The 27,998-nt window shown below is 39.6% G+C and overlaps 1 protein-coding gene across 3 annotated transcripts; it reads right to left on the bottom strand.

The window, feature by feature from the left end:
• Positions 1-27,998, bottom strand: LOC144629418 (histone-lysine N-methyltransferase SETD2-like). Of its 3 annotated transcripts, none has more exons than XM_078487613.1 (23): positions 27,659-27,998; positions 25,525-25,543; positions 24,865-24,953; positions 22,539-22,597; positions 20,475-20,535; positions 20,319-20,370; positions 19,662-19,738; positions 18,678-18,801; positions 17,557-17,634; positions 16,667-16,764; positions 15,761-15,858; positions 15,536-15,615; positions 13,088-13,222; positions 11,516-11,632; positions 9,564-10,064; positions 9,178-9,213; positions 7,715-7,766; positions 7,266-7,290; positions 5,769-7,148; positions 4,523-4,646; positions 3,229-3,438; positions 2,387-2,488; positions 1-1,027 (listed from the first exon to the last, which is right to left on the bottom strand). In XM_078487613.1, exons 1-23 carry the CDS (start codon positions 27,706-27,708, stop codon positions 884-886), a joined length of 3,711 nt encoding a protein of 1,236 aa, XP_078343739.1. In that variant the 5' UTR covers positions 27,709-27,998; the 3' UTR covers positions 1-883. The 3 variants fall into 3 exon arrangements, with proteins under 3 accessions (XP_078343739.1, XP_078343740.1, XP_078343741.1); XM_078487614.1 differs by having other exon boundaries at positions 3,229-3,435; XM_078487615.1 differs by having other exon boundaries at positions 11,522-11,632.

The following is a 27,998-nucleotide window of genomic DNA, read 5'->3' as shown; positions in this document are numbered from 1 at the left end:
TTAATGTGGGAAAAACAAGTTTATAAAATCAATAAAATATGTTTACACAAGTCCATAGTGCAATACATGTATCTTTAAGTGCTTCAATATAATACTTAAAACTGTAACAGACAATATCTTAATTAAATTTCAATCAAACCTTTGAATCACGGAGGAGTGTGTAATGTTAATAAAATACCTTAACTATACCAAAATAATAACACTTTGAGTCTTAACTCGCTGACTCAAAAGTTAGAACTACCTTATACAGCATAATAAACAGTACCACATGAAAGTACTGCTCAATAGCTTTCATCTGAATGGTCACACACTTGGCTTTCATCCACAGACCTAAAAGTTAGAACCACCTTGTACAGCACAATAAACAGTACCACATGAAAGTACTGCTCAACAGCTTTCATTTGGGTGGTCACACACTAGGGTTTTATCCACAAATCAAAAGTTAGAACCACTTTGTACAACATTCTAACCAGTACTTTCCGTAAAAGTATTAATAAACGGCTTTCATTTAAATGTTCTTTTTCAGTTTTCTAAACGCCAAACCCGATACCTAACAAAAAAAACACGAAATGATACGACATACGAACCAAGAGAGGATTGATACGAACTAAATGTTTTGTAAGGATGCGCTCTGGAAAAAGTTAAATTATAGCATATTGTAAAGTTTTGAAGGAAGCAAACAACGACAAAAAGATATTTACATATACAACTTTCCTCCGTGATTCCAAGGGTTATTAACACCTAAATACTGTTATCTTTACCAAATGTACATCAATATGCCTAGGCACTGAACTAAAACTATCACACAAAATAATAAAAATATCTTTAAAAACCGTTTTCTTGCCTAATAACAATATATACAAAGTAAAACTTTAACCAATAGCTAAGACCGTTTATACACAGGACCAAATTTTTTCATATAACTTCGAATATATTCTTTAGTCTTGATTTTGACGGAATCATTGCACTGCAATGTTTCTTCATCTTTTAAGTGGCTAAGCTCCTTCATCAAAATTCCATGGGTTAGCTGGAGATAAAATCAAAACAATGCGTTAACTTACGAGAAGGAATCGCCGAAATGGTCGCTTACTAGAGTTTCACCCACACACTTTAGAACTAAAGTTAGAACCACCTTGTACAGCATAATTAACAGTACCACATGAAAGTACTGCTCAATAGCTTTCACTTGAATGGTCATACACCAAGGTTTCATGCACAGACTTAAAAGTAAGAACCACCTTGTACAGCATAATAAACAGTACCACGTGAAAGTACTGCTCAATACCTTTTATTTGAATGGTCACACACTAGGGTTTCATCCACAGACTTAAAAGTTAGAACCACCTTGTACAGCACAGTAAACAGTGAAAGTGATAAATGATCATCGCAGTGAATTTCCAATTTAAGCAATTGGAATAAAGAAGCCTGAAAAAATTCAGGGCTTCAACGGGATTCGAACCCGTGACCTCCGCGATACCGGTGCGATGCTCTACCAACTGAGCTATTGAAGCCACACATTGGGAGCGAGGTCAATTGTGAGTTCATATTTTCCCGTGAGAGGAGTGAAATGATGTAATGTATATGAAATGATTCGTATATGAACTCAATAGCTACGTTGGTAGAGCATCGCACCGGTATCGCGGAGGTCACGGGTTCGAATCCCGTTGAAGCCCTGAATTTTTTTTTTCAGGCTTCTTTATTCCAATTGCTTAAATTGGAAATTCACTGCGATGATCATTTATCACTTTCATATACATCCGCAGTTCATATATGAATCAATTTATATACATTACATCACAGTAAACAGTACTACATAAAATAACTGCTCAATGGCTTTCACTTGAATGGTCACACACTAGGGCTTCGACCACGGAGGTGGCCTCCCCTATAAGCCTGGTGGTTTCCTGGAGGTCTCCTCTCCTTACCTACTATAGTTATCGTTGTTATATTTTGTTTTAAAAGTGGCTAATAAACGATGATGACGATGATGAGTACCACATGAAAGTACTGCTTCTTGGTTCTTACACACGGATTTGAAAAAAATTCAAACCATTTTCTTTAACCTCGGCATTGAGAAAAAGACGATAGAGCGGTTTTCACTTGAGTGTCGAAAGTTAATTGCGTTTGCTTTGGTTTTGCATTGCTACGCTTAGTGATTGGCTTAAAAATTCTCGCGGCACTTTCTGAGCCAATCAGAACTAAAACCAAAACCAATCGTGTCTCGCTCGCGCACGTTTCCCCGCGCTTCGTGCCGGCTACATGGATTTGCTTCGAGTTTTGATTGGTTCACTGGATTGTCTGTGTTCTTTGTGATTGTTCTTTGGTTTTGGTTTTACGACACTCAATTGAAAACTGCTCTAAAAGATACAATAGTAATTCAACTTACCTTTCTAGCTAAAAACTTGAAATCGTCTGTATTCAGGATCCTGCCTGATTTACAGTCAACTTTGAAGAAAGGATTAAGGCAGTTCACAACCACATTGGAAAGCTGTGAATCAAAAGACAAAGAAATAGACGTAAAAATATTGACCAAAACACTTGCAGGTACGAGGGTTTTGATAAATTCACTGATTGATTGACAACAAAATCAATTACAGTAGAACCCCGGTAACTCCAACTCGGATAGCTTCAACACCCCGCTAACTCAAACTAACTTCCATTTCTCTTCGATTTCACCCCACTTTTCAGTCATTTTTACTTGGTTAACTCAAACTCGATAACTCGAAAACCTGCTAACTCGAACTAAATTTCGTTTCCCTTGATCAAAATTCGGGTCAAATTTACCCCGATAACTTGAATTCCATTTCTTGCAACTCGCCACGGTTACCCATTGATTAGAGCAACGAACAGATTACATTCATACACTCATTTTCCACTCTTATCATAAGAATGTATGATCGTGTTAGAGTTTTTGACGAGATAAGTTTAATTTGCATTGTACTGTACACTGAAGTGCTGAAAACTGTAAACTCTTAATTATTAACTTGGCAAATTAAATATTCAATCGACCCCGATAACTCGAACTGTTTTTCTTTTTCTTTCAGAGTTCGAGTTACAGGGGTTCTTCTGTAATAAAAAGCTGCTCTCTGTTTTTCAGCAATCTTCCGGGGCTGAAAATTGTTTTCAAAATCCTTTTTAAGACTGATAAGAAATAAAGGTCAATTTGGTGGACTGAATTGATCAAAACAGAGTGGTACTGCATACACTGTAATCAATCAAGCTACCCACCTTCATTCTAAACATCTCCCTGATTTTATGGTGTGACGACGAGCCAGTAGAAGCGTCATCTCTTATCATGTGTTCCTCTCTCTGGTGTGCAGTATCTGTAGTATCTGCTGCAGCTGTTGTATACGCCAGGGTGGGGCTCTCAGGGGGGGTCCCTGGGGGAGTTGTCGGAGTCTTAACCATTTTCTTTACTTTTGCTTTTGATGGTGACTCCTACAAAAAGGAAGGTAAAACGTTAAGTCTTCTTTAGTAGTATTCGGCGCGTTTGCTCCGATAGAGCAGTTTTCAATTGAGTGTCGTAAAACCAAAACCAATGTAATTACTCTGGCCAATCACAAAGGACCCAGACAACCCAGTGAACCAATCAAAACTCAGGCAAATACAAGTAGCTGGCACGAAGCGCGGGAAAACGTGCGCGAGCGAGTCGCGATTGGTTTTGGTTTTACTTCTGATTGGCTGAGAAAGTGGCGCGAGATTTTTAAGCCAATCACTAAGCATAGTAATGCAAAACCAAAGCAAACGCAATTTACTTTCGACACTCAAGTGAAAACCGCTCTAATAAAAAATACATACATCCTTCTAGACATTTTTAAGTGTAGTATTGCTGTATAGTTTCACAAGTCTTGCAGTATTTTGGCAGGCCCGAAGAACAAGTCAAAATACAAATGATGAGAAAAAATGTACAGCGATACTACAGACTAAAATGCTTAATAAGAGATTTCTTATCCAATGTTATCTTTTCCCGAAATGTTGAATTTTCGTCATTTTTGAATCATTTGCATGGTCGGGAGAAATGAGAAGACTAAAAAGAACCTTTTAAACCACTCTTGTGGAGCACAAATATGGCAAGATATGTACTCGTTTCACACTTGATTTGCACTCCACAAAGCAGAGTTGGATAACAAATTGTGATATCTAATGAATTTTTCAATTACGTATACTAATACAGGGAGTTGGGAGGCGCGGTGGCCTAATGGTTAGCGTGCTCGACTCCGAGTCGAATGGCCCGGGTTCGAGGCCTGGCCGGGGTGCTGCGTTGTGTTCTTGGGCAAGACACTTTACTCTCACAGTGCCTCTCTCCACCCAGGTGTACAAATGGGTACCGGCGAATTTACTGCTGGGGGGTAACCCTGCGATGGACTAGCATCCCATCCAGGGGGGAGTAGCAATACTCCTAGTCACTACGGAAACCGGGATAAGTTCCGGCTGTATGGGCCTCATGGCTCGGACACAGACTTTACCTTTTATACTAATACAGCAATCAAAGCTCAAAGACAGTTTGCACATTGAATCTCACCTCTTCCGTTTTGGTGTAAGTGAGGGGTGTGATGCTTGTATTTTCAGGTTCTGTGACATTACAAGGATGTTCCTCTTCTGAAGATGGACTGCTATCCCAGCTTGGAAGATCCCACTGAGTTTTCCTGCACAGAAAAGATGCCAAACATGTACCCTACATGTATAAACCTCAATGTCCACATACAAATTCTCCTGACTGATCAAATTCTTATTACACGACTAAGGCGGTCCGAGGGCCAATAACTAAATCAGCCAATCAGATTACTTTATTTCCGGTCCCGCGAGGGCCGATATTTTCCAAGTATCGGACCGGGTTTTGTACCGGATGATCCCGCGCTAATTCCAGCGCGATTTAGCGCAAGATTTTTGCTAGATTTTTTTGCAAGAGTTTTTCAAAGTTTTTATTGCTTTGAAAATGAAATGAACTTAAACACAGAAATATTTATAACTCTTTTACCGCGCATTGTTTTCCACAACATCTACCGGGTAGCAATTCTCACTAACCAAAGTTTCCAGTCGTGTAATAAATCTCTTATTAACCAAGCTTGCTCGGGACCGTACTGGGCGATTATTGGCCCTCGGTCTTTTTTGTACGGACCTCGCTGTGCTCGATCCGTACTGTCAAGACCTCGGGCCAATATTTGCCCAGTACTGCCCTCGCGCCTGGTTAATAAGATTAGTTATTGTGAGGAGAAATTTGATGTTGGGTCTTAAAGGGTTAAGCCTGCGATAAGGCTCACAGTTGAGGCCTTTCCATGAATGGAATCTCAAACTTGTGCATGAGGCCCAAACTGTAAACCTGTTTGCAGGCTAGCAATTATTCACCACAAGTGAAATATCTAAATCTTGTACACGAAAATTCCTTGAAATACTTAGATGAAGTGAACATTCGGTGTGTGCGTTCAAGATATTCTAAAAGACCCTTTTATTTACCTAAATGACAGTTTTCCTCACCCTTTCCTATACCCTGGACAACCCTTAAAATCCCATAGACCTGAAAGAGGTACCCCTTTCGGGCAAAGCTTCCCCACATAGTTTATTATGGGTAGTATAATATCTCCGCCTCCCTTGCGGGTGCAAGCTCAGAGTATTAAGTTTAAACTACTCAAAAAAAGTTCAAAATATTGGAAAATTAAAGTAGGGTCAAAGCTTTCACAATTTTAGAAGATAGATGTGCATGGTGGTTCACAGACCAAACAGGACCAAGAAATTGTATAAACTACCGCTAGCACATTTCTTTTGCTTACCTTGTTAATGCATGGTAGTAGTAAACTTTCCCTTGTTGGTCCGTCGCTGACTTCCAATGTGGCGGCAGATGTGTTGGTTTATGCTTCACAGGTGATGGCGTACAAGGCTCCGGTTCTGCCCCAAAGCCTTCACTGCATTCATAACTCCCTGTTGAGGATGTTGTCACTGCACCGGTTTGAAGAGAGAATGGCGCCACCTCTGGATGTGGCACTGCCTCGGGCAAACCAGAACGATGCTGGAGAGGAATCGGAAGTTTTCCCACAGGACTTATCTGCTGAGCTGGCGGGATACTAAGCTGCGGAGGCGGTGAATTATATGGAAATTGATTTTGCTGTGGAGGGAAGCCGGGTTGCATGCTCCTTGGATGCTGCTGCTGTTGCATGACATTGGGCTGTTGAAACTGTGGGGGTGGTGGAGTGGACACATTTGCTTGGAAAGGGGGCGGGGGAGGAAGCCGAGTGTAAGGCGGTGGTTGGGATGGAGAGAAGAACTGCGATTGGTTAGCCTGGAGCGGAGGAGGAGGAACTGGCTGTGGCGGGATGTGTGGAGTTTGTTGCGGCTGCTGAGGCATCATTGGTTGATTTTGTTGTGAAAAGTTTGGTGGCGGTACTTTGCGGAAAAATTCCATTGGAGGCATATTAGGGGGAGGAACATTAAAGTTTGGCAATGCAGGGCCTTGCGGGTTGAAATTTCCCACAAAATTACCTTGGCCCAAATGTTGGGGTCTAGGACCCTGGTCTTGTCCAATTGTAGGTCCACCGCAGTAAAACTGGTTTCCCTGGTAATTTGGAGGTGCATTTTGAGATGGGCCTCTCCACTGGGTCATGTTTTGTTGTGGTCCAAAGTTTGTTTGAGGGTTCATGTGAATATTCCCAAAGTTGTTATCCAGTAAACCTTGAACGTTTCTTCCCTGTTGTTGGAAAAAATTCTGCATTTGATTCTGATTCCACTTCTTATTTTTCTTTTTGTTACGTTTGGGCTTTTGTTGGCCAAATCCATGCTCCACATTAAAATTCATGCGCTGCTGATATCCAAATGTCTGCATTGCATTCTGTGATCTAGTATCTTGATCCTGTGATACATCAACAGGGTCTGACAACAATGGAAGTGGGAGGGTCACATCCTCTTTATCAGGAGTTGAACTCTCTTTAGTTTCCATGTCATCGTCAAACTCTAATGAGCTGAAATCGCCAGCTTTTGTGGGAGGCGGCTCATTTGCGGAGCTTTTCTGCTCATCAGTTTCTTCACTACAGGTTGAGAATCCCTGGGAGGCAGGCGGGGTCCTTGATTCCAGAGGAAACAGCGGTTTGGGTGAGTTCTGAAGACTCTTCATGATGGCATCCAATTTGCCTGGGGAACTGATATGTTCGACTGGAGTCCTGTTGAGATACAATCAGGGCTTAAGTTAACTGAGTCTTCCATCAGTAAGTATACATGAGTGAGAGTCAACTAGAATATGCCTCATTGACTACTCAAACATAAAAACAACTCCTTACCTAGAATGATCACCATCAGCGCTTCCTAGAAAATAAAACAAGACAAAATTAATGATCTGGGACTAATGCAAATAACTTTTTATTATTTCTTTCATCAAGAATGAAAAGTTTTATCAACCAAATTAACCAACAAACACAGGTTTCTCCTTAGAACGTGACATACAAGTAAAATAAGTATTTTATAGTAGTCAGTAGCATTAATGAAAACTGAAAATTATCATGAAAAACAGAAAATTGTTTATGTGATTTTACTTTCATTTTGTCTGACAGCTACAAAACATTTTGGTTTCATTGCTGTCAGTCAGTAGAAAGTAGTTCAGACATAATTTCAATCTTTCAAAAATTCATTTTAAAAACTGAGTGAGCAGCTGGTATGTCCAGGGCAACTAAACAGCATTTTGTTTTATGTTCAAAAATAGCACTTTAATAAAAAAAAATGTGTCCTTTACCTGCTGGGCTGCATGCCGCTGCTGCCAATTCAGTGACACGGTCCTGTTTAGCCTAAGCAAAGAATTTCAGACAAAATTGATGTTACGAATAAGAAGCGATTTTTCTAAACATTTAACGATAAAAAATTGCAATAAAATATTTCGAAGCATATTAAGAAAGCTAAAAAGTTTGTTAAAAACGACAACCTTTCGACTTTAGGCTAACATCATTATCAAGTCAAAATGAAAGTTGATAAAAATGTATAAATAGTAATTAAAAACAATAGATGTGTTAAAATGTTTAAATAAAACAAAGAGTTTTGCACGGATGGAGTCCGTTTGCGTGTTCAAGCTCGGATTCCGTTCCTTTATGCAAAGCATCTCATAGATGAGGCAATCAAACAACCATGGGCGCGATCCATTGGACCAAATTTTTCGGAAATTCCGGTACAAAATCAAATGGAACAGAAAGTTTCCGGAAACTCGTTTCGAAAATTTTGGTCAACTTCTGGAGGTTGTCCTCAAATTCCGGAAAATCGGAATTCTCGGAAAATCCTGTTCCATTCGCCAATTTATGCTCGGGCCCAGTTTTTCCCAACCCGGAAATCAACAAAATTCGACATGGCGGTCATTCCAGCTGCTCGACACTGATCAGTGTTCGTCTTGTCTTCTTGCGGCAGACAGCTTATAAACTGCGTTATTGGAACACGTGTGCTTAGCAAGCTTTGGAAAGCAGTTCGAAAATACGTGCACACCACGTATAATTGTCTTAAACGAATGCGATAAGAGCACATCTTGTGCATCCAAATGTTTCCGTAGATGTCATAAAAGCAGACGTATGTGTTTCCAGTGTAAACTTTTCGCATTCTTTACGTTTAAAAAAGCGTGGAGCTACGTTTTTGAGCTAAGTGAAAGGATAGATGGCTTCAGAATTTATCAAGAGGGAGTAATATCTTCAGTTTTCTTTACTGTTTGCGGGAATGGAACTAGCCTGGCCGATTCAAGTGGAAAATACCGTTCCATTTGACAGATGAAAATTTCGAAAATTCAAACCGAAAATTTTGGTCCAATGGATCGCGCCCCATGTTACCAACAACAAAACAATATGCTCCAATGTACTTGTAATAGATCCTTTGACAATTTTTGCTTTCATGCAACAGAGACTGATGATCAATCATCTTCAAAGCAATTACTCCTCCCTCCCCAAACCCTAACATTTCCTTCTCCTTTACACTAAAGATTTTCGCAGCTTTCCTGACCAAGAAAGGAATTGTTTTATCCTTGACTGCAAAGGAGAGGATTTCAGATATGTAGGGGACATCAGCAAAACAAATCAAAACTTTATGCATCTCTGGACTTTTACACTCTGTTAATAAGAAACAAACATACCAAAAACAAGGCTAGGGATATTTTCAAAGTTGACGGAGTAACTCCAATATTTTTTTTTAAAGTTTAGTAAGTATTGCCGTGTTTCTGTTACTTACTGGTGTCGCAGATTTCTTTGGTATTTTATAGACTTCCTGCAAAATAAAGCAGCGAAAAGCACAGTAAGATCAGAGCCAGTTTTTAGTTACATTCTGACAGAATGAAACTTTTGGAGTTTTGGAACCTTGTGCACACCAAATTAAATTGTAATGATCCATTCTATAACAGAAATTTTCTGAGGCTATTCAATAATTTGGTCACAGTTTTGCCTGCTTTACAGCCCTTCTTTAGGCCCTAAGTACAGTTTTAGTTTTTGATGATAATTCCAAACTGTCCCCAAGACTTCCAAAGATCATCAAGGTGACCATTTTCTCTATTCCCATCACCTATCTGCTTGACAATGTTGTGGAATTGAAAGGAGAAATTGTATATTAATAAACCCTACCTTAAGTAGACTCCAGGACTTTAACAGCTCATTGGCTATCATCCCAACTCCAGTTTCAGGCAATCGCTCATCCTCAGACCTAACATCATCCTCTGAAAGCTCATCCGGAGACTTTTCACACTCTGCCGCCATCTTGCTTTTCACGGCTCCACTATCAGCCGACTTGTTAACAATGAAGCTTGCAACTTCGGCATCTAAAGAGTCGTCGTCTGATTGGTCCTTATTAGAGCACTGCCTTTCAAAAATAAGTGGGCTACCAACCAATTTCTTGCCAATTTCAAGCGGTTTTGTCCGGTGTTGGTTATCGTCGTCATTATCTTCTGTTCCCGCGGTACATTCAGAATCTGCCGGGCTGTTGCCATGCGACTCCTGTCCACTGCTAGAGCCAGCTTCAACTGTTGGACAGGATGATAACGCCCATTTTCTGACGACCTTTATTACTTTACTGTCTTCAAGCTGATTCTTAGTGGCAATTGGAAGGTGTTTCAATGTATCAAGCAACTATGAACAAAAATTAGAAGGATTTCTTGTGAGATAAATTAATAAATCAGCATTACCATAATATTTATCTCGAATAAACGTAGCACATTAAGGCAGAAATATAAAAAAGCTCCACCCTTGAATAAACGCCACATCATGATGTGTCATTTATTCCAATAATATTGTCAAAAAGCAAATGCAGTAGTAATCCTCAAAATGCAGTAGTAAGCCTCAAAAGAAATATTTTACTTGATTGTAACAATGTTTTAAGATATTGAAAATGCTTTTTCAGACAAGCACTAAAACATTTTCCTGTTTTTAAAATTCAAATGTTCAGTTACCATACTATTGTTAGCAAGAAATAAATTGAATTTTAAATTAATGCCACCCATGAATCATAAAAAATTTAACAAACAACGCGCAGCGTTTATTTAAGGGTTGTATTGTAACAGATAATGACTGACAAGTCAGCAGCCCTCAAAATGTAAGATCAGGCTGGAATTTTGAATTGTTGGTTTTTGAGCAGGGATGAAAATTGTCAATTGCTTGATATGGCCTGTAGACAGTACTGTTATAGCATAGAGTGGTTTTCACTTTAGTGTCGAAAGTAAATTGCGTTTGCTTTGGTTTTGAATTACTACGCTTAGTGATTGGCTTAAAAATCTCGCACCACTTTCTTAGCCAATCAGAAGTAAAACCAAAACCAATCGTGACTCGCTCGCGCACGTTTTCCCGCACTTCGTGCCAGCTACATGTATTTGCATGGAATTTTGATTGGTTCACTGGATTGTCTGTGTCCTTTGTGATTGGCCAGAGTAATTACTTTGGTTTTGGTTTTACGACACTCAATTGAAAACTGCTCTAGCATATCAACAAATTTCAAGTTACTGTTAATGGGACATTCTGAACCTCACCTTTCAACTGATAATTTCTTGTAGTAATCGCTGGGAGAATTTGCTTAAATATCACCACAATTTCCCTTTAATGATCAAGTGCCTTTACAGGACTTAAGCCTTTACAGGACCGTAGGCAGAATCTTGCATGGGTGGGTGCGAGCCTGAAAGGCATGAGCGTCTCAGGGGGTCCGGAGGTAATTTCTCCAGGGAAATTTTGAAAAATCCAGTTGTTTAAGTCCACATTTCCTGCATCCTGGGAATCATTTTAATGCTCACTCCCTGATTAGGCAAACCATTGTGGCCCATGGGTGGGTGCAGACACACCCATCGCACCCCCTCCCCACGGCCCTGCCTTTATACAGTGGAACCCCGATATAACGATATGCCAAGGGGGCAGTAAAATTATATCGTTATATCGAGGAATCGTTATATAGGGGTTCCGTCCCATACATTTTACTATTGCCGGGACATAACATATTCATCGTTATATCGGGAATATCGTTATATCGAAGATCGTTATATCGGGGTTCCACTGTATTGATACTACATTTGTACAAGGAGACAATCTACACTGACCGATACCTCCATTTTAAGCTTCATTCTTTTCCCTCCACCATCAATCATCCAGCTCCACAGAAGAGACAAACCTTGAAATCTTAGGAACGCCTTCAAACATGACTGGTCTGTAGTGTGCTGCAAGAAAAGAAGTACAGTGTATATGTAACAACCTGTTATTAACTAAAGGTGTGTATGGTAAAGTTTGCATTAGAGTCTAGCGGCCCATCAGGTCAACGCTAAGCTCTGGTTTCTGTAACATGAAGTGACTAAGGGCCTCTTCACATGATCCCGGTTGACCGGGCTGGCCCAGTTACCAAGATCTCAGCTCACTCCTATTTTCTTTGTAAAATTTTGGATGTGTTTATATGAGAAGGTGGGCCAGCCCAGTTACCGATATCTCGGTTTCTGCAACCGAGATCTCGGCAACCGGGAAGAATATTTTCCCATATGAACACTCCAGCCCGCTCACCGGGATGCAACTTTTTTTTTGAGAAAATAGCTTCCCTTTCGTAACTAGGCGGTCAAAATGGCATAATTTTGCCTTGTATCTATTTCCACTTCAGAAATATGCAAATTAGCTTTATTAATAAAGTTACAAGGGTCAATAAAGCTATGATAGTCGCGAAAGATGCAACTTTATGTGTCGCCATTTTGGCTTTGTTTCTTGAGTTTTATCCCCGTCAACCGGGCTAAAATTTTCCATATGAACAGATGTCAAAATCCGTCCTGGTAACTGAGACAGCCCGTAAACCGGGCTCATGTGAAGAGGCCCTAAGGTAAAGCCTGCTGTTGAGGTAAGTGGCCCATCAGGCTGGAGTTTATCATGGTTCTGTGGCATGAAGTAACTAAGAGTATTGCTGATACTCTGAATCAGCAAAATTAATTTGACTGGCAAGGCATTTCTTCATGTATTTATTTACAATGAAACGAAAACTCAACCGGGGCCACCCAACGTTTTTAGCCAATCACAAGACGAGTTCAAAACAAAAGAATTGGAGTTCCTTGGTCAGGGGACCAATCACAGTAAAGGGCAATTTTAACTCTTTGCTTGACTGAATACGATGTGAAGGCACACTAAAGTGTTGGTTTTACGGCAAAAATATAACTTTGTTCATTTCGTTTACAGTTAAGGCGAATAACGGCTGCGAATATTTTTGAAGACTGAAAGGATTCAGCGTATCACCGAATTACAGCGAGCAATTTTGAAGACTTCGAAAGACTGAACGAAGTGATGAACGTAGCGAAATAAATTACCGGCCGATTCACGGCCAGCTCAATGGAATGTCAAAGACGAAAGCTTGGATAATTCTTGATCGAATATTACGGCTGGGAGTTTTGAAGACTGAACGGACGCAACGTAACGTAAATGCAACATAAATAAATGAAATCGTCCCGGGATGAGTTGACGAAATCATGTATCATCATGTGAACAGCAACAAGAAAATGACCAGACACCGAGATGAATTCATCCTGGGACGAAAGTCATCCCAGGACAAAAACTCTCATGTAAAGAGGCCCTATGATGGTTTACAGCTTGACTCCATAACAGCATGGTCTCATAAAACACAAGTACTGAGGAATTGAATATACCTGCAGGATTTTAAGCAGCATGATCCTCTGATCTGTGGTCTCCGCTCGAACCATCAGTCGTGACAGTTTTAATGCCTGGTCACCGTGGACCAAACCTTGCTGATCGCCAAGCAGCTTTTCCACCTCATCTTCCAGCTTAAACAAAAAAAAAAAAAAAAACATCTGTCATCAATTTGCTCAACAAGTTTAAAAGGATTAAATGCATACAATGCAATGACAATAATATTGTTTGATTTTCTAGGACAAGTGCTGGAAATTACTGTTGGTCATCTGACATTGTCTGATCAAATATGCCAAAATGTCCGGCAAATTTTGCAATATGTTGGGAAATGTCCGAGAACTTATGTGACTGTGTCTTAGAAAATTTAATGTGTGTTTTAAAATGTGAATTGATGTACAACCAATTTTCTAATACTGTATTTTCTCAAATAAACGCCCCCGGCGTTTATTTCAAACTTGGCTTCGTGAACCTGGCGTTTATTTGAAGCCGGCGTTTAATCGGGGCCCAGCGTTTATCAACGGACTGCAAATTTCTGCCAATTTTTCAGATTGATTTATTGTTACCGATCCTCGAGACCAAGGGGCAGTTTGTCAAGGAGGGACAATTTTTCCCTTCGCTCTGCCCCAAAAAAGTGTCCCTGGGTATCCAAAGGTGATTATTTCCCAACGGTGCAATATTACGGATTGGATAGTTTATATCGCAATCGAGATTTGTGACAAACAGAATATATTTACTTGTTAGCCTGACCTCAAATAAACGCCGGACCTCGAACAAACGCCCCCGGCGTTTATTTAAAAACTAGCAACTTTGACCCGGCGTTTATACGGGGCCGGCGTTTAATCGAGAAAATACGGTATGTCCATTAAAAATAAAAATTTGGAAGGACACATGTCCTTTAAAGTAAGACAAATTATCTCCAGCACTGTTAGGGCAGTGACAGAAACCCATTATCCTCATTAGGAAGTGAAGATGATTCATGATGATGAGGGTGGAAATGGATTACTGGTACAAAATGAAAAACTTACTAGATTTCTCTTGGGTTTCTTTTCCATTTAATAACAAGTGTACAATGTGTTGTAAAAACAAAAATTAAAATGGGTTATTCGAGAAAAAATACACACCTCCCCGACGGATGGCAAACTGGAAATTCTCGCGGGAGGGGGGTTAGTGGCTCAGGAAATCCGGGCAGGAGGGGGAGTCTGAACCTAAAAATTCTTCCTCGGGGGTCACTTTTAACTTTCACTCGATCGATATGTTTTACTACTAGTTTGCATTGGAAAATATTGTAGTCTTCCAGTTTATGGTGTTCTTACCTCATATGCTTCAAGTTTACCTTCATAGGTCCTTTTATTCATGAAGAACCAGCGCGTTATAACAACAAATTTCATTACGATCGTTCGACCGCGCACGCAACGCCTGGAACATTTTTACGGTACCCAGGCCACCCGAGCCCGTGCTTTGCAACATCCTCAACAAAAATGCCAAGGAAAGGCGATCCGGCCGACTGCAGGTTGTACTTTTCTGTATATTTTAGCCAACCCGAGAACTTGTTTTGCTGGCTAACATTATTTGGCTTCTTCCACTTTATTATCCATGCCTTACGATCGATATGTGAAAAAGTTTATGGAAGCAAGAACGTGGACATTACGCATGAAAGCTTGTATTCTTGAAAGAAAGGCAAAAGATCCACTTGACCTACAGACCCATATAGGTAACAAAATTTGAAATTATTGTAGTTCGAAAATCTTTATTGATAAGCTCAAGTAAATGTCACACGAACAGTTCTAATAGCGAGAACTCGATCTTGTAAACACACACCAATTTAGGCCGCCTTGTCGCCGACAACTGAGATGATAGTCTTTCGTTATTAGCGCATTAAGGACTTTTTCACTGTGTTTTTCTTACATTCAGATAATTTTTAGGAATTTCAAATTTCTTATCTTGTACTTTTGTTGTGGTACGGTAAAAGCAAGTGGCATTTTCGAGGAGAGTGTACCGGAGATCACTCAAACGTAACACGCGCGATCAAAATAATCTGATTTGAAATGTTGAAATTTGGCCCGCAAAATTCGCGATATTACCCCAGTTTCGAAAATTATAATAAACAAGGATCTTTTGGACGAAATGTTGTGTCTTTTCTATTGTCTGTTGTTTTCAGTTAGGGCATTTTAAAAAAATGGAAATCCGGGCGGGAGGGGGGGTCCTTGAGCTTGGAAATCCGGGCGGGAGGGGGGGTCTAGCGATCTGGGAAATCCGGGCAGAAGGGGGGGGGTCAAAAATGTTTGCCATCCGTCGGGGGGTGTGTATTTTTTCTGGAATAACCCAATATTAACAAGAAACAGATAGTGGTCTCACTTCCAATACTGTAACAAGCTACAGAAATGATGTGTGTATTTTCTTCAAGTCTGAAGTATTGTATGGTACTGTTGTTTATCTTTTTTAATTACCGTTATATCATCAAACTCGCTTGTCAAGTTCCTCGGTTTTTTACGCCTCCTTCTTGGTGAGCTTGTTATGGGTGGAGTTGCTACAAGAAAAAGGAAAAAAAATGGTTGCTCTGCAGTGATTTAAACAATGGAAGCTTACCGGTAATTATGATATGTTGCTAATGACCACAAAATAAAATTAATCTTCTTTCAGTTGAAAATCTGCTGTTACCGTAATTTTAATACCTATTCTTTCCACTGTGTTCTTCAGGGGAGTTTGTTTTTCGCCTCCAATAAATCCACGGCAATTTGGTGCTTCACAGTAGCAAATCTGAGCAGTTTTTCTACAAAAACAGAAAAGAAGAATATCAGTTGTGTGATACACATAAACTTGGAACTTTCCCAGAGCCTGTAACTGCCCTTGTCACCGCTCTTAATTTATTTTATCTGACTGATTTTATTAATTTTGCACCTTACTGTGAACTTTTAGTAATTAATTAAGTCACTGTAATTTTATTAAATTTTAGTTTTAACATTAATTATTAGATTTTCAGGTTGCGCCTCGCATCGGATACTTTTCCTGTTCGAACAATCCCATTAGGTTTATTTTTTAATTCTTGACTATTAATTTACTATATACTGTAAGTTTAACATTCATAAGACCAATAAAGTTGATAAATATGATAGAGCAGTTTTCAATTGAGTGTCGTAAAACCAAAACCATAGTAATTACTTCGGCCAATCATAAAGGCCACAGACAATCCAGTGAACCAATCAAAACTCGAAGCAAATACATGTAGCCGACACGAAGCGCGGGAAAACGTGCGCGAGCAAGTCACAATTGGTTTTGGTTTTAGTTCTGATTGGCTGAGAAAGTGGCGCGAGATTTTTAAGCCAATCACTAAGCGTAGCAATGCAAAACCAAAGCAAACGCAATTTACTTTCGACACTCAAGTAAAAACCGCTCTATAATATAACTAGTAGTTGTAACTTGTTACTGATTGTTGGATATTTCTTTTAAATAAATGTTAGTTCTGAGAATTTGGTGACCAGTACATGAAGACAATATTCTCCAGCTGATGATTTTTTTTATATTCTCGTCACCTGTGTTTGATACTGAAGGGAGAAATTAGCTGTAAATCAAGCACATACCCATAGCGTTGCAGTTTGTAATCAAATGTTAGCTCTGTTCTGGCAGGGATGAATCTTTGAGTGAAAAATCCAATCCTTAACAAGCCATTGACAGTCCACTGCATAAAAAGAAAACCAGAAAAAGATTTAGAGTAGCTGGGCTCAACAAAACCCCCATCTGGTCGCCCGGGACAAGTAGAATTTCCTGCCGGACAAGTGACTTTTCATACTCTCTTGCCCGATGGGCAAGGGCCCTGGCAAACCATCATCATGAATTATTATTAAGTTTAAGAATCTGGGCAAGGGGGTATAGTGTCTGGGCAAGCAAAATTTGAGAGTCACTTGCCCCATAGGCAAGCTGTAATTCATTTTTTTTCAAGCCCTGTCAGTAGAATGAAATTATATACAGCAAGATGCCAAAGTTTGAGGACCCTTGTGTTTAAGAGTAAAATTTTGTAACCATAATGTAATAATTATAACATAGTTATATTATGTTTTATAAAATGTCCGAGTAATTGCGCGCACTGTGATTGGTCAGTTTGACTTCATTATAGCTCCATAAAGCACGCTGCATACGTCACGCGCGTGCTTTATTGAGTTATAATGCACGCTGCTTACGTCACGAGTTTTAGCGCGCGCAATTTCTTTAACATTTCATAAAAGAAATAAAAAACTTTCTCCTCGTGCATTGTTGAGTTATATAAGCACTTGGGAATTTTTAAGAACACTCGAGAAGTGCGAGAAGCATTTTTAAGAACACTCGAGAAGTGAGAGAAGCACTCGGCTTCTCTATGCACTTCTCTCGTGTCCTTAAAAATTCCCGCATGCTTATACACTGTATACCTCAATAATGCACTCGGGTGTGTTTTCTTTAATAATAATATTATTAGTGGTATGAATGCTTATGTTACCTTTTGGGTTTCACAGTTTGAGTCACAACTATGGTTGATAAATCTTGATAAGTTCCCTTTAAAAGTGGCATCAATGATCTATGAAACGAGAACGTTGCATGTTATTGACTTAATAAAATTACATACTACCAGACCTCTCAAGTCTCACGATTTTGTCGTGAGACTCACGGTTTTCACTTCAATCTCACGATGAGAAACAGAAATCTCACGGTAAACAGAGTAACAAGTCATTTGATAAGCGCCTGGTTTTAAGCCTCTTTTAGTTATTTTTGTCCGTCAGTTGATCAATCTCCCGGTTTTTACTGAAATCTCCAGATTTTTTGACCTCAATCTCCAGATTTCCAGTGCTTTAAGGTTGAGAGGTCTGTACTACAGCATGCTACGGCTCAAATTTTGTAGAGCTACTGGACAGGTACAGTGAGTACCTATCATGCAAAACTTTTGTGAAATCATATTTTTTATTTTAAATTTGAAAATATGATATCACAAAAAAGGAGGTGGCTTACTTATAGTTTAACATTGTTAAACAACTTCTCAAAGTTCACTGCACTGGCCATTTTTACTAACTCAATAAATATTGGCTGAACGTCCATGTATGATACACCATTTGAAAGGTATTGATCAGAATAGTTCATTAAACATGTCAACAAATAATGGAAAAGTTATGGCCTTGAAAGAAATGGCTTTAAAACACAAAAAGAAAAAGGTTTAAAAATGTGTGTATCTCCGTATATAATGGGTATACCCCTAACCGAAACCTTATTGTACAGCTCTCAGTGTCATGGTAAATTTCAGTTATGTTGCATCTCACATACGTATCAGGAAAAAAGTTTCAAAAGTTATAGAGGTGGTCAATCAAGTCACAAAGAGGGGGGAGGAGCAATTTTATGTTTTCAAAATGGAGATCTTTTTTAGGGCAATTTTGGTGGCAAAAATTCAAATTTATTGGACAGATATTGACCAAGTTATGCCATTATGTGCCAAATGGCACTATCAGGGCTTAAAGACTTAATACCATGATCCCAAAAGCATGAAATTAAGTTGTCGCCAAAATTTTAAATGTAATTATACACTGTACTTAAGGTACTTTACAAAAGGCTGAATAGCAACATTTTAATTACCTCATCTGCTCTTAGTGTCATAAAGTAATAATGCCTCCTGTTCTCTCTGTCGTAACGCTCTGCTCGCTCCGAGAAATCTTTGTAGTTCATTACTTCACCGCAATACTCCATAACAAACTGATTTCTAAATAAAAAAGTAACAATAAAATAATATTGCATTATTGTATGTACATACATGTTATGTCAGCAGTGGTGATGAAAATAATAATTATGTGTTTTTCCATCTCACTAACAGAGTTTTGGTTTGAAAACTTCAGTTATTGTTTCACATGCCTACTTTCCTAAACAGACTTTCATTGGCTTTTGAAACCCACCCCAGAACTTCCAATGCCCTTCCTAGCTTGGGTTCGGTGTGAATATTTCATGGTACTGCACAGTATCAATCATGTTGTGGAAACGGAAGTGTGTTGTACCGAAACATACAATGACAGTGGAAACCCAGTGCATCAGTCTATACATTCAATAACATAGGTAAAAAAAATTTGAATATGATTCTATTGGCCCATCAGGACAGGGACGGCGGAGCAGTTTTCCAGGTGGGGAGGCTGACTAGTAACTTTAAGTGGGGGGGCTTAAGAGACTCTTCTCTTAAAAAGTCTTTATTTTTTCGAAAAAAGTGGGGGGGCTAAAGCCCCCCCCAGCCCCCCGGCTCCGCCGTCCCTGCAAGAAGGAGCTTATCCTGAGTTCTGTAGCATGAAGCAACTGGGAGTATTTCTATTCCCCTGGATGGGATGCTAGACGTCCATCTCTCCCAGCATTTAATTCGCCAATACCCATTTATACACCTGGGTGAAAAGAAGCAGTATGAGAGTAAAATGTCTTGCCCAAGAACACACGCAGGGGCTTGAACCCGGACCACTTGATCCAGAGTTCAACGCACTAACCATTAGGCCACTGTGCTTCCCATTACAAACATGATCAAATACTGTTGCCGACATCATATAACAACAATCTCAATGTTTCAAAGTAGCAAGAGGGACTTACGGCTCAAGATCTTCAAGAGTTTTTAAACCCCAGCCTTTGTTCTCTGTTTTAAAAACTTCAACTTTTACTTTACATCCCTGAAAAAAAGTTGTACAGAGTTCAGCAAAACATATGACAGGACTCTCATAAGAGCTCTGGTCCTCTAGTGTAGCAGTTGCGCGCTATTGCTTGGGGGCTAGGGGCACTGTTCCTGTTGTTTCTTTTGTCGAAGTGTGGCAAGCTATTTTAATTAATATGTGAAATCTCGAGAGAGCTGCTACCCGACCCCTTCCACATGGTTGAGATTTAGGTAAAGGTAAAGAAAAGGTAAAGTTTGCATACGAGCCAGTGGCCCATTAGGCTGGAGCTTATCCAGGTGTCTGTATCATGAGGCAGCTAGCAGTATTTCTACTTCCCCTGGATGGGATGCTAGCCTATCGAAAGGTTACTCCCAGCATCATTAATGAAATAAATTTGGCAGTACCCATTTATACACCTGGGTGGAGAAAAACACTATGAGAGTAAAGTGTCTTGCCCAAGAACACAACGCAGTGCCCCAACCAGTGCTCGAACCCGGACCACTCAATCTAGAGTCCAGAGCACCAAGCAATAGGTCACCATGCCTACAACATGGCTGAGATTGACAATGCAATGACACTATCAATAAAGGCTACTAACCTGTTGAAATCTCTTGTTACTACACATCTCCCCACAAGTACATCTGCTGTTACTGTTGGAAGAAAAAAAAAGACAAAATGATAAATTGAAAGCTGGACATTGGTAAATATTAATTGACAAGTTGTAAAACAAAAACAACAGCAACAAAAAACAAACCATTCAATCATCAACAGTCTATTCAGACAGTCCTCCCCGCAACCAGCAGAATCAGGGTAATCTGTAAAGGAAAAATGAAGTTAAGAACTGTTTCTGATTGCCCTTAGGTAATTATGTTTAACAAGTATGTCGGACAAAAATCCCATACTGTAAAATTCCGGTTATAAGCCCCCCCCCCCTCCCCCCGGTTATAGACCCATCTATCTGGCAACAAAAAATACATCCGATTATACATTGTAAGCTGTCCCGGATATAAGCCCCCCTCTGCCGGACGACAGTACTGAACAGGGCTAAATGTTGCATTATTATGTGTTTTTAACTTAAAAACGTATTTCGATCAACACTCCCGTGGCTCGTTTGAAACGTTTTTTTTTATTCCGCTTAGGCCATCCCAATAAAATGTTTCGTTTCCCATCGCCCGACCGACCCATTTTTTTCGAAAAGTAAAAAAAAAAAAAAAATCCAGATTCACTAGTCAAAGAAGCAAGTACTTCAATTTACAAGCACACGATCATGTTTTATTAACAACAATTGGTATGATGTGATGTCTTTGTCTTCAATAAACATCAATACTACGTTATTTAAAGACTGATAAGGAATAACGAACGAAAAGACCACGTTTTCGAGTTGACTTTGTAATCAGGCTTTCTTGCTTAGCAGCCCGGCCTTTTCTGGAACCCAGAACCCTTCAAGTGTTCATTCTTTTTTTTTTTTTTTTGCCCCACCAACCGACCCACCATCACAAGAGACGGGGCGATGGGAAACGAAACATTTTATTGGGATGGCCTTATAAGCCCTCCCGGATATAAGCCCCTCCGTTTATAAGCCCATCCAAAACCCCTTACGAAGTTGTATAAGCCCAGCGCTTATAACTGGAATTTTACGGTATATAGGATGGACAGGTCACTATGGCAACATCTTCACAAGTCTGGAATTGAGTGCAACCCCAAGTACAGTTATTCTGCTAGGCTACCTGAACAATAGATCTTTCTCAGCCATTTGTTATTGTTTTGCGTTCATGCTAATCTGCCTCGTTAGCAAGTGCAAAGATCAAAACGAAATTGAGCCTGGAGCGAGGTTCAGAGGACAGATTAGCATGAATACAAAATAATCAAAAAAGGCTGAAAGAAAGGTCTATTAGGCAGAGAAACACACTCTACATATTCTACCACACTTACTGCATTTACTCGAATAAGCGCCGCAGCGCTTATTAAATTTTTCGCGCCTCAAGTGCAGCGCTTATTTGAGGGGGGCGATTAGTTAAAATTTGGACACCACAAAGAATCTTCTGTTTTACAGTAATTGAAAATGGCGTCTTTTGATTGCCAGTATTCGTCTCTTTCTGAACAGAAAAGTGGAGCTAGCTGTCCTGGCAAAGTTTGCCGCCTTCACAACATTTACAGAACTATCTATTGTTAGAATTTTTGATAGAAAAACTAATGGGCCAGCGGTAAAACAATCACTTTGAACTGCAAAACATCGCTTTTGATGAAAAGAAATGTCCAAGTTTGTTTTAGAGTTGCTTTGTGGCGCTGTTGTAGGTGAAACAGAATTCCTCGAACGAGCGCCACATCAGCACTGCAGCCTTTATTTGGGGGCGGCACTTAGTAACTTTTTTGTCCCAAATGTGTTGCTTATTTGGGGTTGGCGCTTATTCGGGGGCGGTGCTTATTCAAGAAAATATAGTTATCCCAGACATACAATTCTGTTTTATAATATTAATCAGACCTTTAAATTTGGTGGTACTTCAAGACAATAATTTACCCCCAAAACTGAACAAATACAGTATACAAGCAAAACAATCATAGTATTCGAGGAAATTTAAGGTTTAAAATAAGCTGTACATTCTTAGGCCTGGTTCACACTAGCGACATAACGACATAACGGCAAGGTCACGCAAATGCAAAAAACACCTCATATTGATGTTCTATGTCACCAGTGTGAACAACATAACATAACGACATAGCTGGAACATAATGACATAAGCATAACGACATAAGGAAAGAACTGAACTTTTCTTTATGTCGTTATGTCGTTATGTCGCTAGTGTGAACCAGGCCTTACCGGCATCAAGGGTACAATCACATTGCATCCTCCGCACTTCCTTATTGACTTTCTTCTTCCTGAAATAAAAATCATTGTAAACCAAAACTGTAAGTCCTTACCATAACTCTTTTTGAATTTTCTTAACTGAAAGGTAAAATTTTCTAGGGGGCTTACACTTACTGTATATTTACACTTATATTTTTACCCCTTCACTGAAAAGCAGTGTTCAGATAGCACTCAAAAGGCACATGTTTTTGCACATGTGCATGTTCTTCTTCACATCCTCTATTTATTTCAGATCCTGGGAGAATCCCAGTTAGCACATGGAAGGTGCTACACACCGTTGAGAAAAGAAATGTCTTTAAGTTCTCCTTTTACTTTAATAATCTTCACTGTTTTCATTGTTTTGGCGAACAAAAGGTTTCTTCTGTTTATTATTTATCAAAGAAAGCTCTTAAAGATGCCGTCAGCTAAAACCATGTTTCTTTGCATTTATGTAAAATCTCAAAAAAGGAAAGGAAAAATACTGGAAAAACATCAAGGGTGATGTTTAGTACATGTAGACAAACGGCATGTACTAAAACCCGAAACGGCCGAAACGAGCGAAACGAGACAAAATCACTTAAACAAGCAAAACCCATTACAATTATTGAGAGCTAACCGTAAACAGGCTAACCGGAGTGCATAGTAGGCTAACCTAAGTGAAACGTAGGCTAACCAGAGTGTGTAGTAGGCTATAATGTATAAATGAAAAAAAATGTAAATACTACGCTGTAGTCAAAAAAACTATTCCCGACGTTTCGGCAATGCTGCCTTCTTCAGGGGGACAAAACTATTTAGCCGTTAAAAAGTTTGTTGTATCACACACGCATTTAAATAAATGCTCGCGCACGTTTCCGCGCGCGCGAGAGCGCACGATAATACAAAGAAGTCAATTCACGTAAAGCTAAAATCTTGATTAAGTCCACTCGGAGCCAGAGTTCCGTGTTGGAAGATGTATCTCATCTCCTGTTTCTTGCGGTACTGTTGGTTTGTCAGGCCTGCTTTCAGGACAGCGACCTTCATATCCTGCAGGGAGTGATCCGGCTGGTTAAAGTGTGCTGGTACAGGAAGGTCATTCCTGCCGTTGATCACATCCCTGCGGTGTTCCCTGAAACGGTCTGCCATCCTGCGCCCGGTCTCCCCAATGTAGACGGTCGATGGACATCTCTCGCATGATACACAGTATACTACGTTCTCCGTTGTACAGGTGAAGTGACCTGTGATGTTAACATGCCCCTTGGGTGTTGAAATTGTGTTAGATGAGTTAACATGGGGGCATGTGCGGCAAACGGTCCTGTTGCAGGGAAATGTACCCGTTGGATGGTTTGGTGGGTCCTGCGGTAGACTGCTTTTGACTAACAAGTCGTTCAGATTCTTGGCACGTCTGAAAGCCATCAATGGTGGTTTTCTGAAGATATTGTTGGTCGTGCTATCATCGTGAAGGATCTTGAAGTTTCCTGAAATGATTTTGCAGGCGTCCTGGTTCATGGGGTGGAAGGTGGTGACTAATGGTACTCTGTCATTGGCGGTGTTGTTTCCAGAGTTATTCTCCAGAAGCTTCTTTGTATTATCGTGCGCTCTCGCGCGCGCGGAAACGTGCGCGAGCATTTATTTAAATGCGCGTGTGATACAACAAACTTTTTAACAGCTAAATAGTTTTGTCCCCCTGAAGAAGGCAGCATTGCCGAAACGTCGGGAATAGTTTTTTTGACTACAGCGTAGTATTTACATTTTTTTTCATTTATACATTCAGCACCTACGCTGCGCAGGGTTTCAAATTTTTATCACTAATGTGTAGTAGGCTAACCTAAGTGAAACGTAGGCTAACCGGAGTGTGTAGTAGGCTAATCGAAGTGTAAAGTAGGCTAAACGGGGTGTTTAGTATGGTAAGTGACGGAATTCTGGAAGTTTTGCTTGTTTCGGTGATTTCGTTTCGTTTCGCACGTTTTGACCGTTTCGGTTGTTTCGGCAGTTTCGTTTCGCTCGTTTCGGCGGTTTCGGTCGTTTCGTTTCGTTGGTTTCGTTTCGTTGTTTCAGGTTTTAGTATATGCCTAGACAAACCTGCATGCGAAATTTGGAGCTTTTTTGGTAATGTTCGATTTAAGCAAAAATTCGAGGGGACATTGTTGCGTGTGACCCTTTCACCCTTTCAGGAATTAAGCAAGGTGTGCCCATTATACAGTATCATTTTTATGCTCTGATATGCATAACCAAGTAATAATCACAATGATTAATGATTTTAATGCGGATAACTAGTTTCATATACAGTTAAACATCACACTTAACTTACAATGAAACTCACCTGTCAAATAAATACACATTCTCCTCAACATGCTCATAATAAGGAGGCTGATATTCTTCTGTGGAAGAAATGACATGTTCGCCTGACACCTAGGAAAGAAAACAACAAATAATTATCATCAATTTCCAGATACCAATATTACTGCCTTCATTAGATTTCTTTTTATGTCAGTTCTAGAGATCACGATGGTTTACAATCAAGAACATGACTTGATATTACCATGGAATACTGATTTCTCAAACCTCTATGGGAAACAAAAATTGGTTACAGAAATCAGAAGTTCGAGATACATGTATTAGGGCAACCCTCCAAGTTTATTTTTTTCCTTAGTGGCCATTTGGTCACCGACTGCTCAAGTTTAGTCACCAGTGAAAAATTTAAGTTGCTAAATTAATCTTATGCTTTCAATCCTTCTTTTCAATTTAAGTTGCCAGGCTGGTGACTTCAGTTCCAATTTTTTCCCCAACTCCAAAGTTTTAGTCGCCATGGTGACTAACATGGTGTTAACTTGGAGGGTTGTAGGGGTAAAAATCCAGTTTTCAACTAAGTGGAGTTAATCCAAGAGAAACAACTTTTGTTTCAAGTTTTCAGGAGGTCTGAGAAATTACTACTATAACTCCTCCTTTATTCCTTTATGTTAACAGTAAAGTTCAAACTTACATCTTCCTCACTATCAGACCTGAAACAAGAGAGGAAAAACAGAGCTTTGTAAAATAGAGATTTCGGAAAATCATTGACAATCTTTTTCAATCATAATGTTGTGCAGTGACATCCTTTATTAACAAAGCTTCCTTGGGAAACGGAAGAAAGGAAGACATCTGCACACAGGCTACTGTGCAGGTAGAATTTCAGCCCTTTTCCTGTTCTCTACAAACCACAATGCACTTGACCTATATTGACAAGACCTTGGGGGCTATATTCTCCTAGTATGGCCCTAATACCCAGTTAATAAAATACTGGTACACTTGTCCGCAAAACTTGACTCCTGAAAATTTGACTTGTAAACTTTGTTACTAATTAAAAAAATATTTCTGACCACGTTTGGGGGCTTACGCTTTGCTTAAGTATTCACTCCAGTCACATTTCAATTTTCCTGTTTATTTGTTGGTAAATATTTCCCTTCAAACATAATTTAGGCAGAGTTTTCAAAACAAGCCGGCGAGAGCTGGAGTTCTGCCAGCTTGATTATAGGTTGCCGGCTACTCTGGTGAGTGGTCATAGCAATCAGCTCGTGACAAACAAGTTAAGCGTCACCGCCACCTACTCCTACACGCTTTCTAACACATTCGAGGGAACAAGTGCCAGTTGATGCGCCCACTTCTCCGAGAAGTGACTGAACCCACAGTTTTCGTCCAAAAAGTTGCTAAGCATCATGACGAATTTGTACACACTATTGCTTTCGGATTTCTCACAAGTACTTGCGCTAGCTTTTAATTGGATAAATTAATTCAGAAATTCTTCGAGTGCTTCAACAAAGAATTTCCCAAACTGGCACTTTTTCCCCCAACTGAACACAACTTCGTATTTCTGATCTTTCGCCTAGGATCTGACATTTTGCAAGCCATAAATTCTTCAATACTCAAGTATACAATGCTGAAATAATTCATACCTTGCCACAGTTTTTAGCACTATTTTGTTCGGTAGGCAAACACGACAGAAATCCAACTATTATGGAACACTATTATTAATTTCTAATGTGTTTGCCTACCAAACAAAACGGCACCCCAAACCTGGTTTATTTTTTTGTACTAAATTTAGTGTTAGAAAGGACATGCAATTTATGCATGATTGATTTTGCACAAAAGATTTTGGACAGCTAACTTCCAACATCCCTGGATGCACAATACCCATCCATTTTAACCCTGCAATATTTAAAATATGCAAAATACTGTAATGAGAATAATTTTTAAGTGTACTTACAATTTTGTAGGTCAAGACCTGACCAGTGATTTAATAAACACTTAGGCCTGTATAATGTTGTGTGAACCCAATAATTTCTAGTGGTTTGGTATAATTGCATTTTTCATGGTCGGGCAAACTTTCACAACAAAATATCACCCAGATATTCTCAAACAGGTTCGAGTTTATCATAGATTGGTTGTAAGCTTAAATTTTAATTTACCCTGGTTGGAAATCACAGATACTTTAATACAACACCGAGTAGGGGTAAAAATAGAACTCGAGTAGGCGCTGCCAGACGATTCAAAGGACAAATGTCAAATCAAGGGATGTAACAAAATCCACGGTCAGATTTAAAGGCCAAATTCGTATATTTCCTTCCTTCCGTTCCGCCGATTAATTATTCGTAGTCTCGTTACGGTTAAAGTACGGTGCAAAGATTGATTTTTTCTTTGTATAAATCATGCACAAGAGTATTAAAGCTTCGCAAAGAGAATAAACTCATTTCAACTTTCCTACAAATAAGGGTGTGCGAAAAAAGAAATGCGATCAAACAAAAGAAACAGAAATGGCATTGAACTAGCGGTCACGGCGGCTTCGAGGCCGCCCTTGGGAAATCCACAACACTCAACCTGCCAAATGTAAACTTCTCGCTAAAATAGTAAGTAAATTCATGCCCGCTCTTGTCAAAACGTAGTGATTCTTAGATAAGGGTCACGTTTTCATGAACCGATCTCGTGTTTATGACCTGTGGTCATGTTTTCGAATCCAAACAAGCCATCGGTGGATTTTACTACATGTAAGCTTATACACCATAAACCCAACAACAGTCTAATAATCCCTGAAGAAGCTAAAAACTTTGTTTTTACGCGATTTTCCTCGCTATGTGACTTACCCACTATCGTCTGTATGACCAGAATTATCAGATCTTTCTTCAGCACTCATCCTTCACGATTTTTCGCAATTCAAACCTTGAAAGGAAATGAAAGGCGAGAAATGTGCTTGCAAACACAATGCAAGCTTGAATCCGTGACAGTCTTGCAAAACGAATGTTTTTCCACAATCCTGCCCTCTGCGCAAATATATTTTCCCCAAGATCACACTTATTTAAGCATTCTATCCTTTCTGCAACGAAACAGTAGCACCACACTGAAATCCATGACGAATAACGGTTCACTCTCGATGCATCACATCAGCCCTTTGCTCTCCCAAAACGCTTTCGCCTCGAACGCTCA

This window comes from Oculina patagonica, chromosome 11 (genome assembly GCF_052425735.1).
Source record: "Oculina patagonica isolate OP01 chromosome 11, crgOcupat, whole genome shotgun sequence".
NCBI lineage: Eukaryota > Metazoa > Cnidaria > Anthozoa > Scleractinia > Oculinidae > Oculina > Oculina patagonica.
This window is presented reverse-complemented; position numbering and strand designations above follow the sequence as displayed.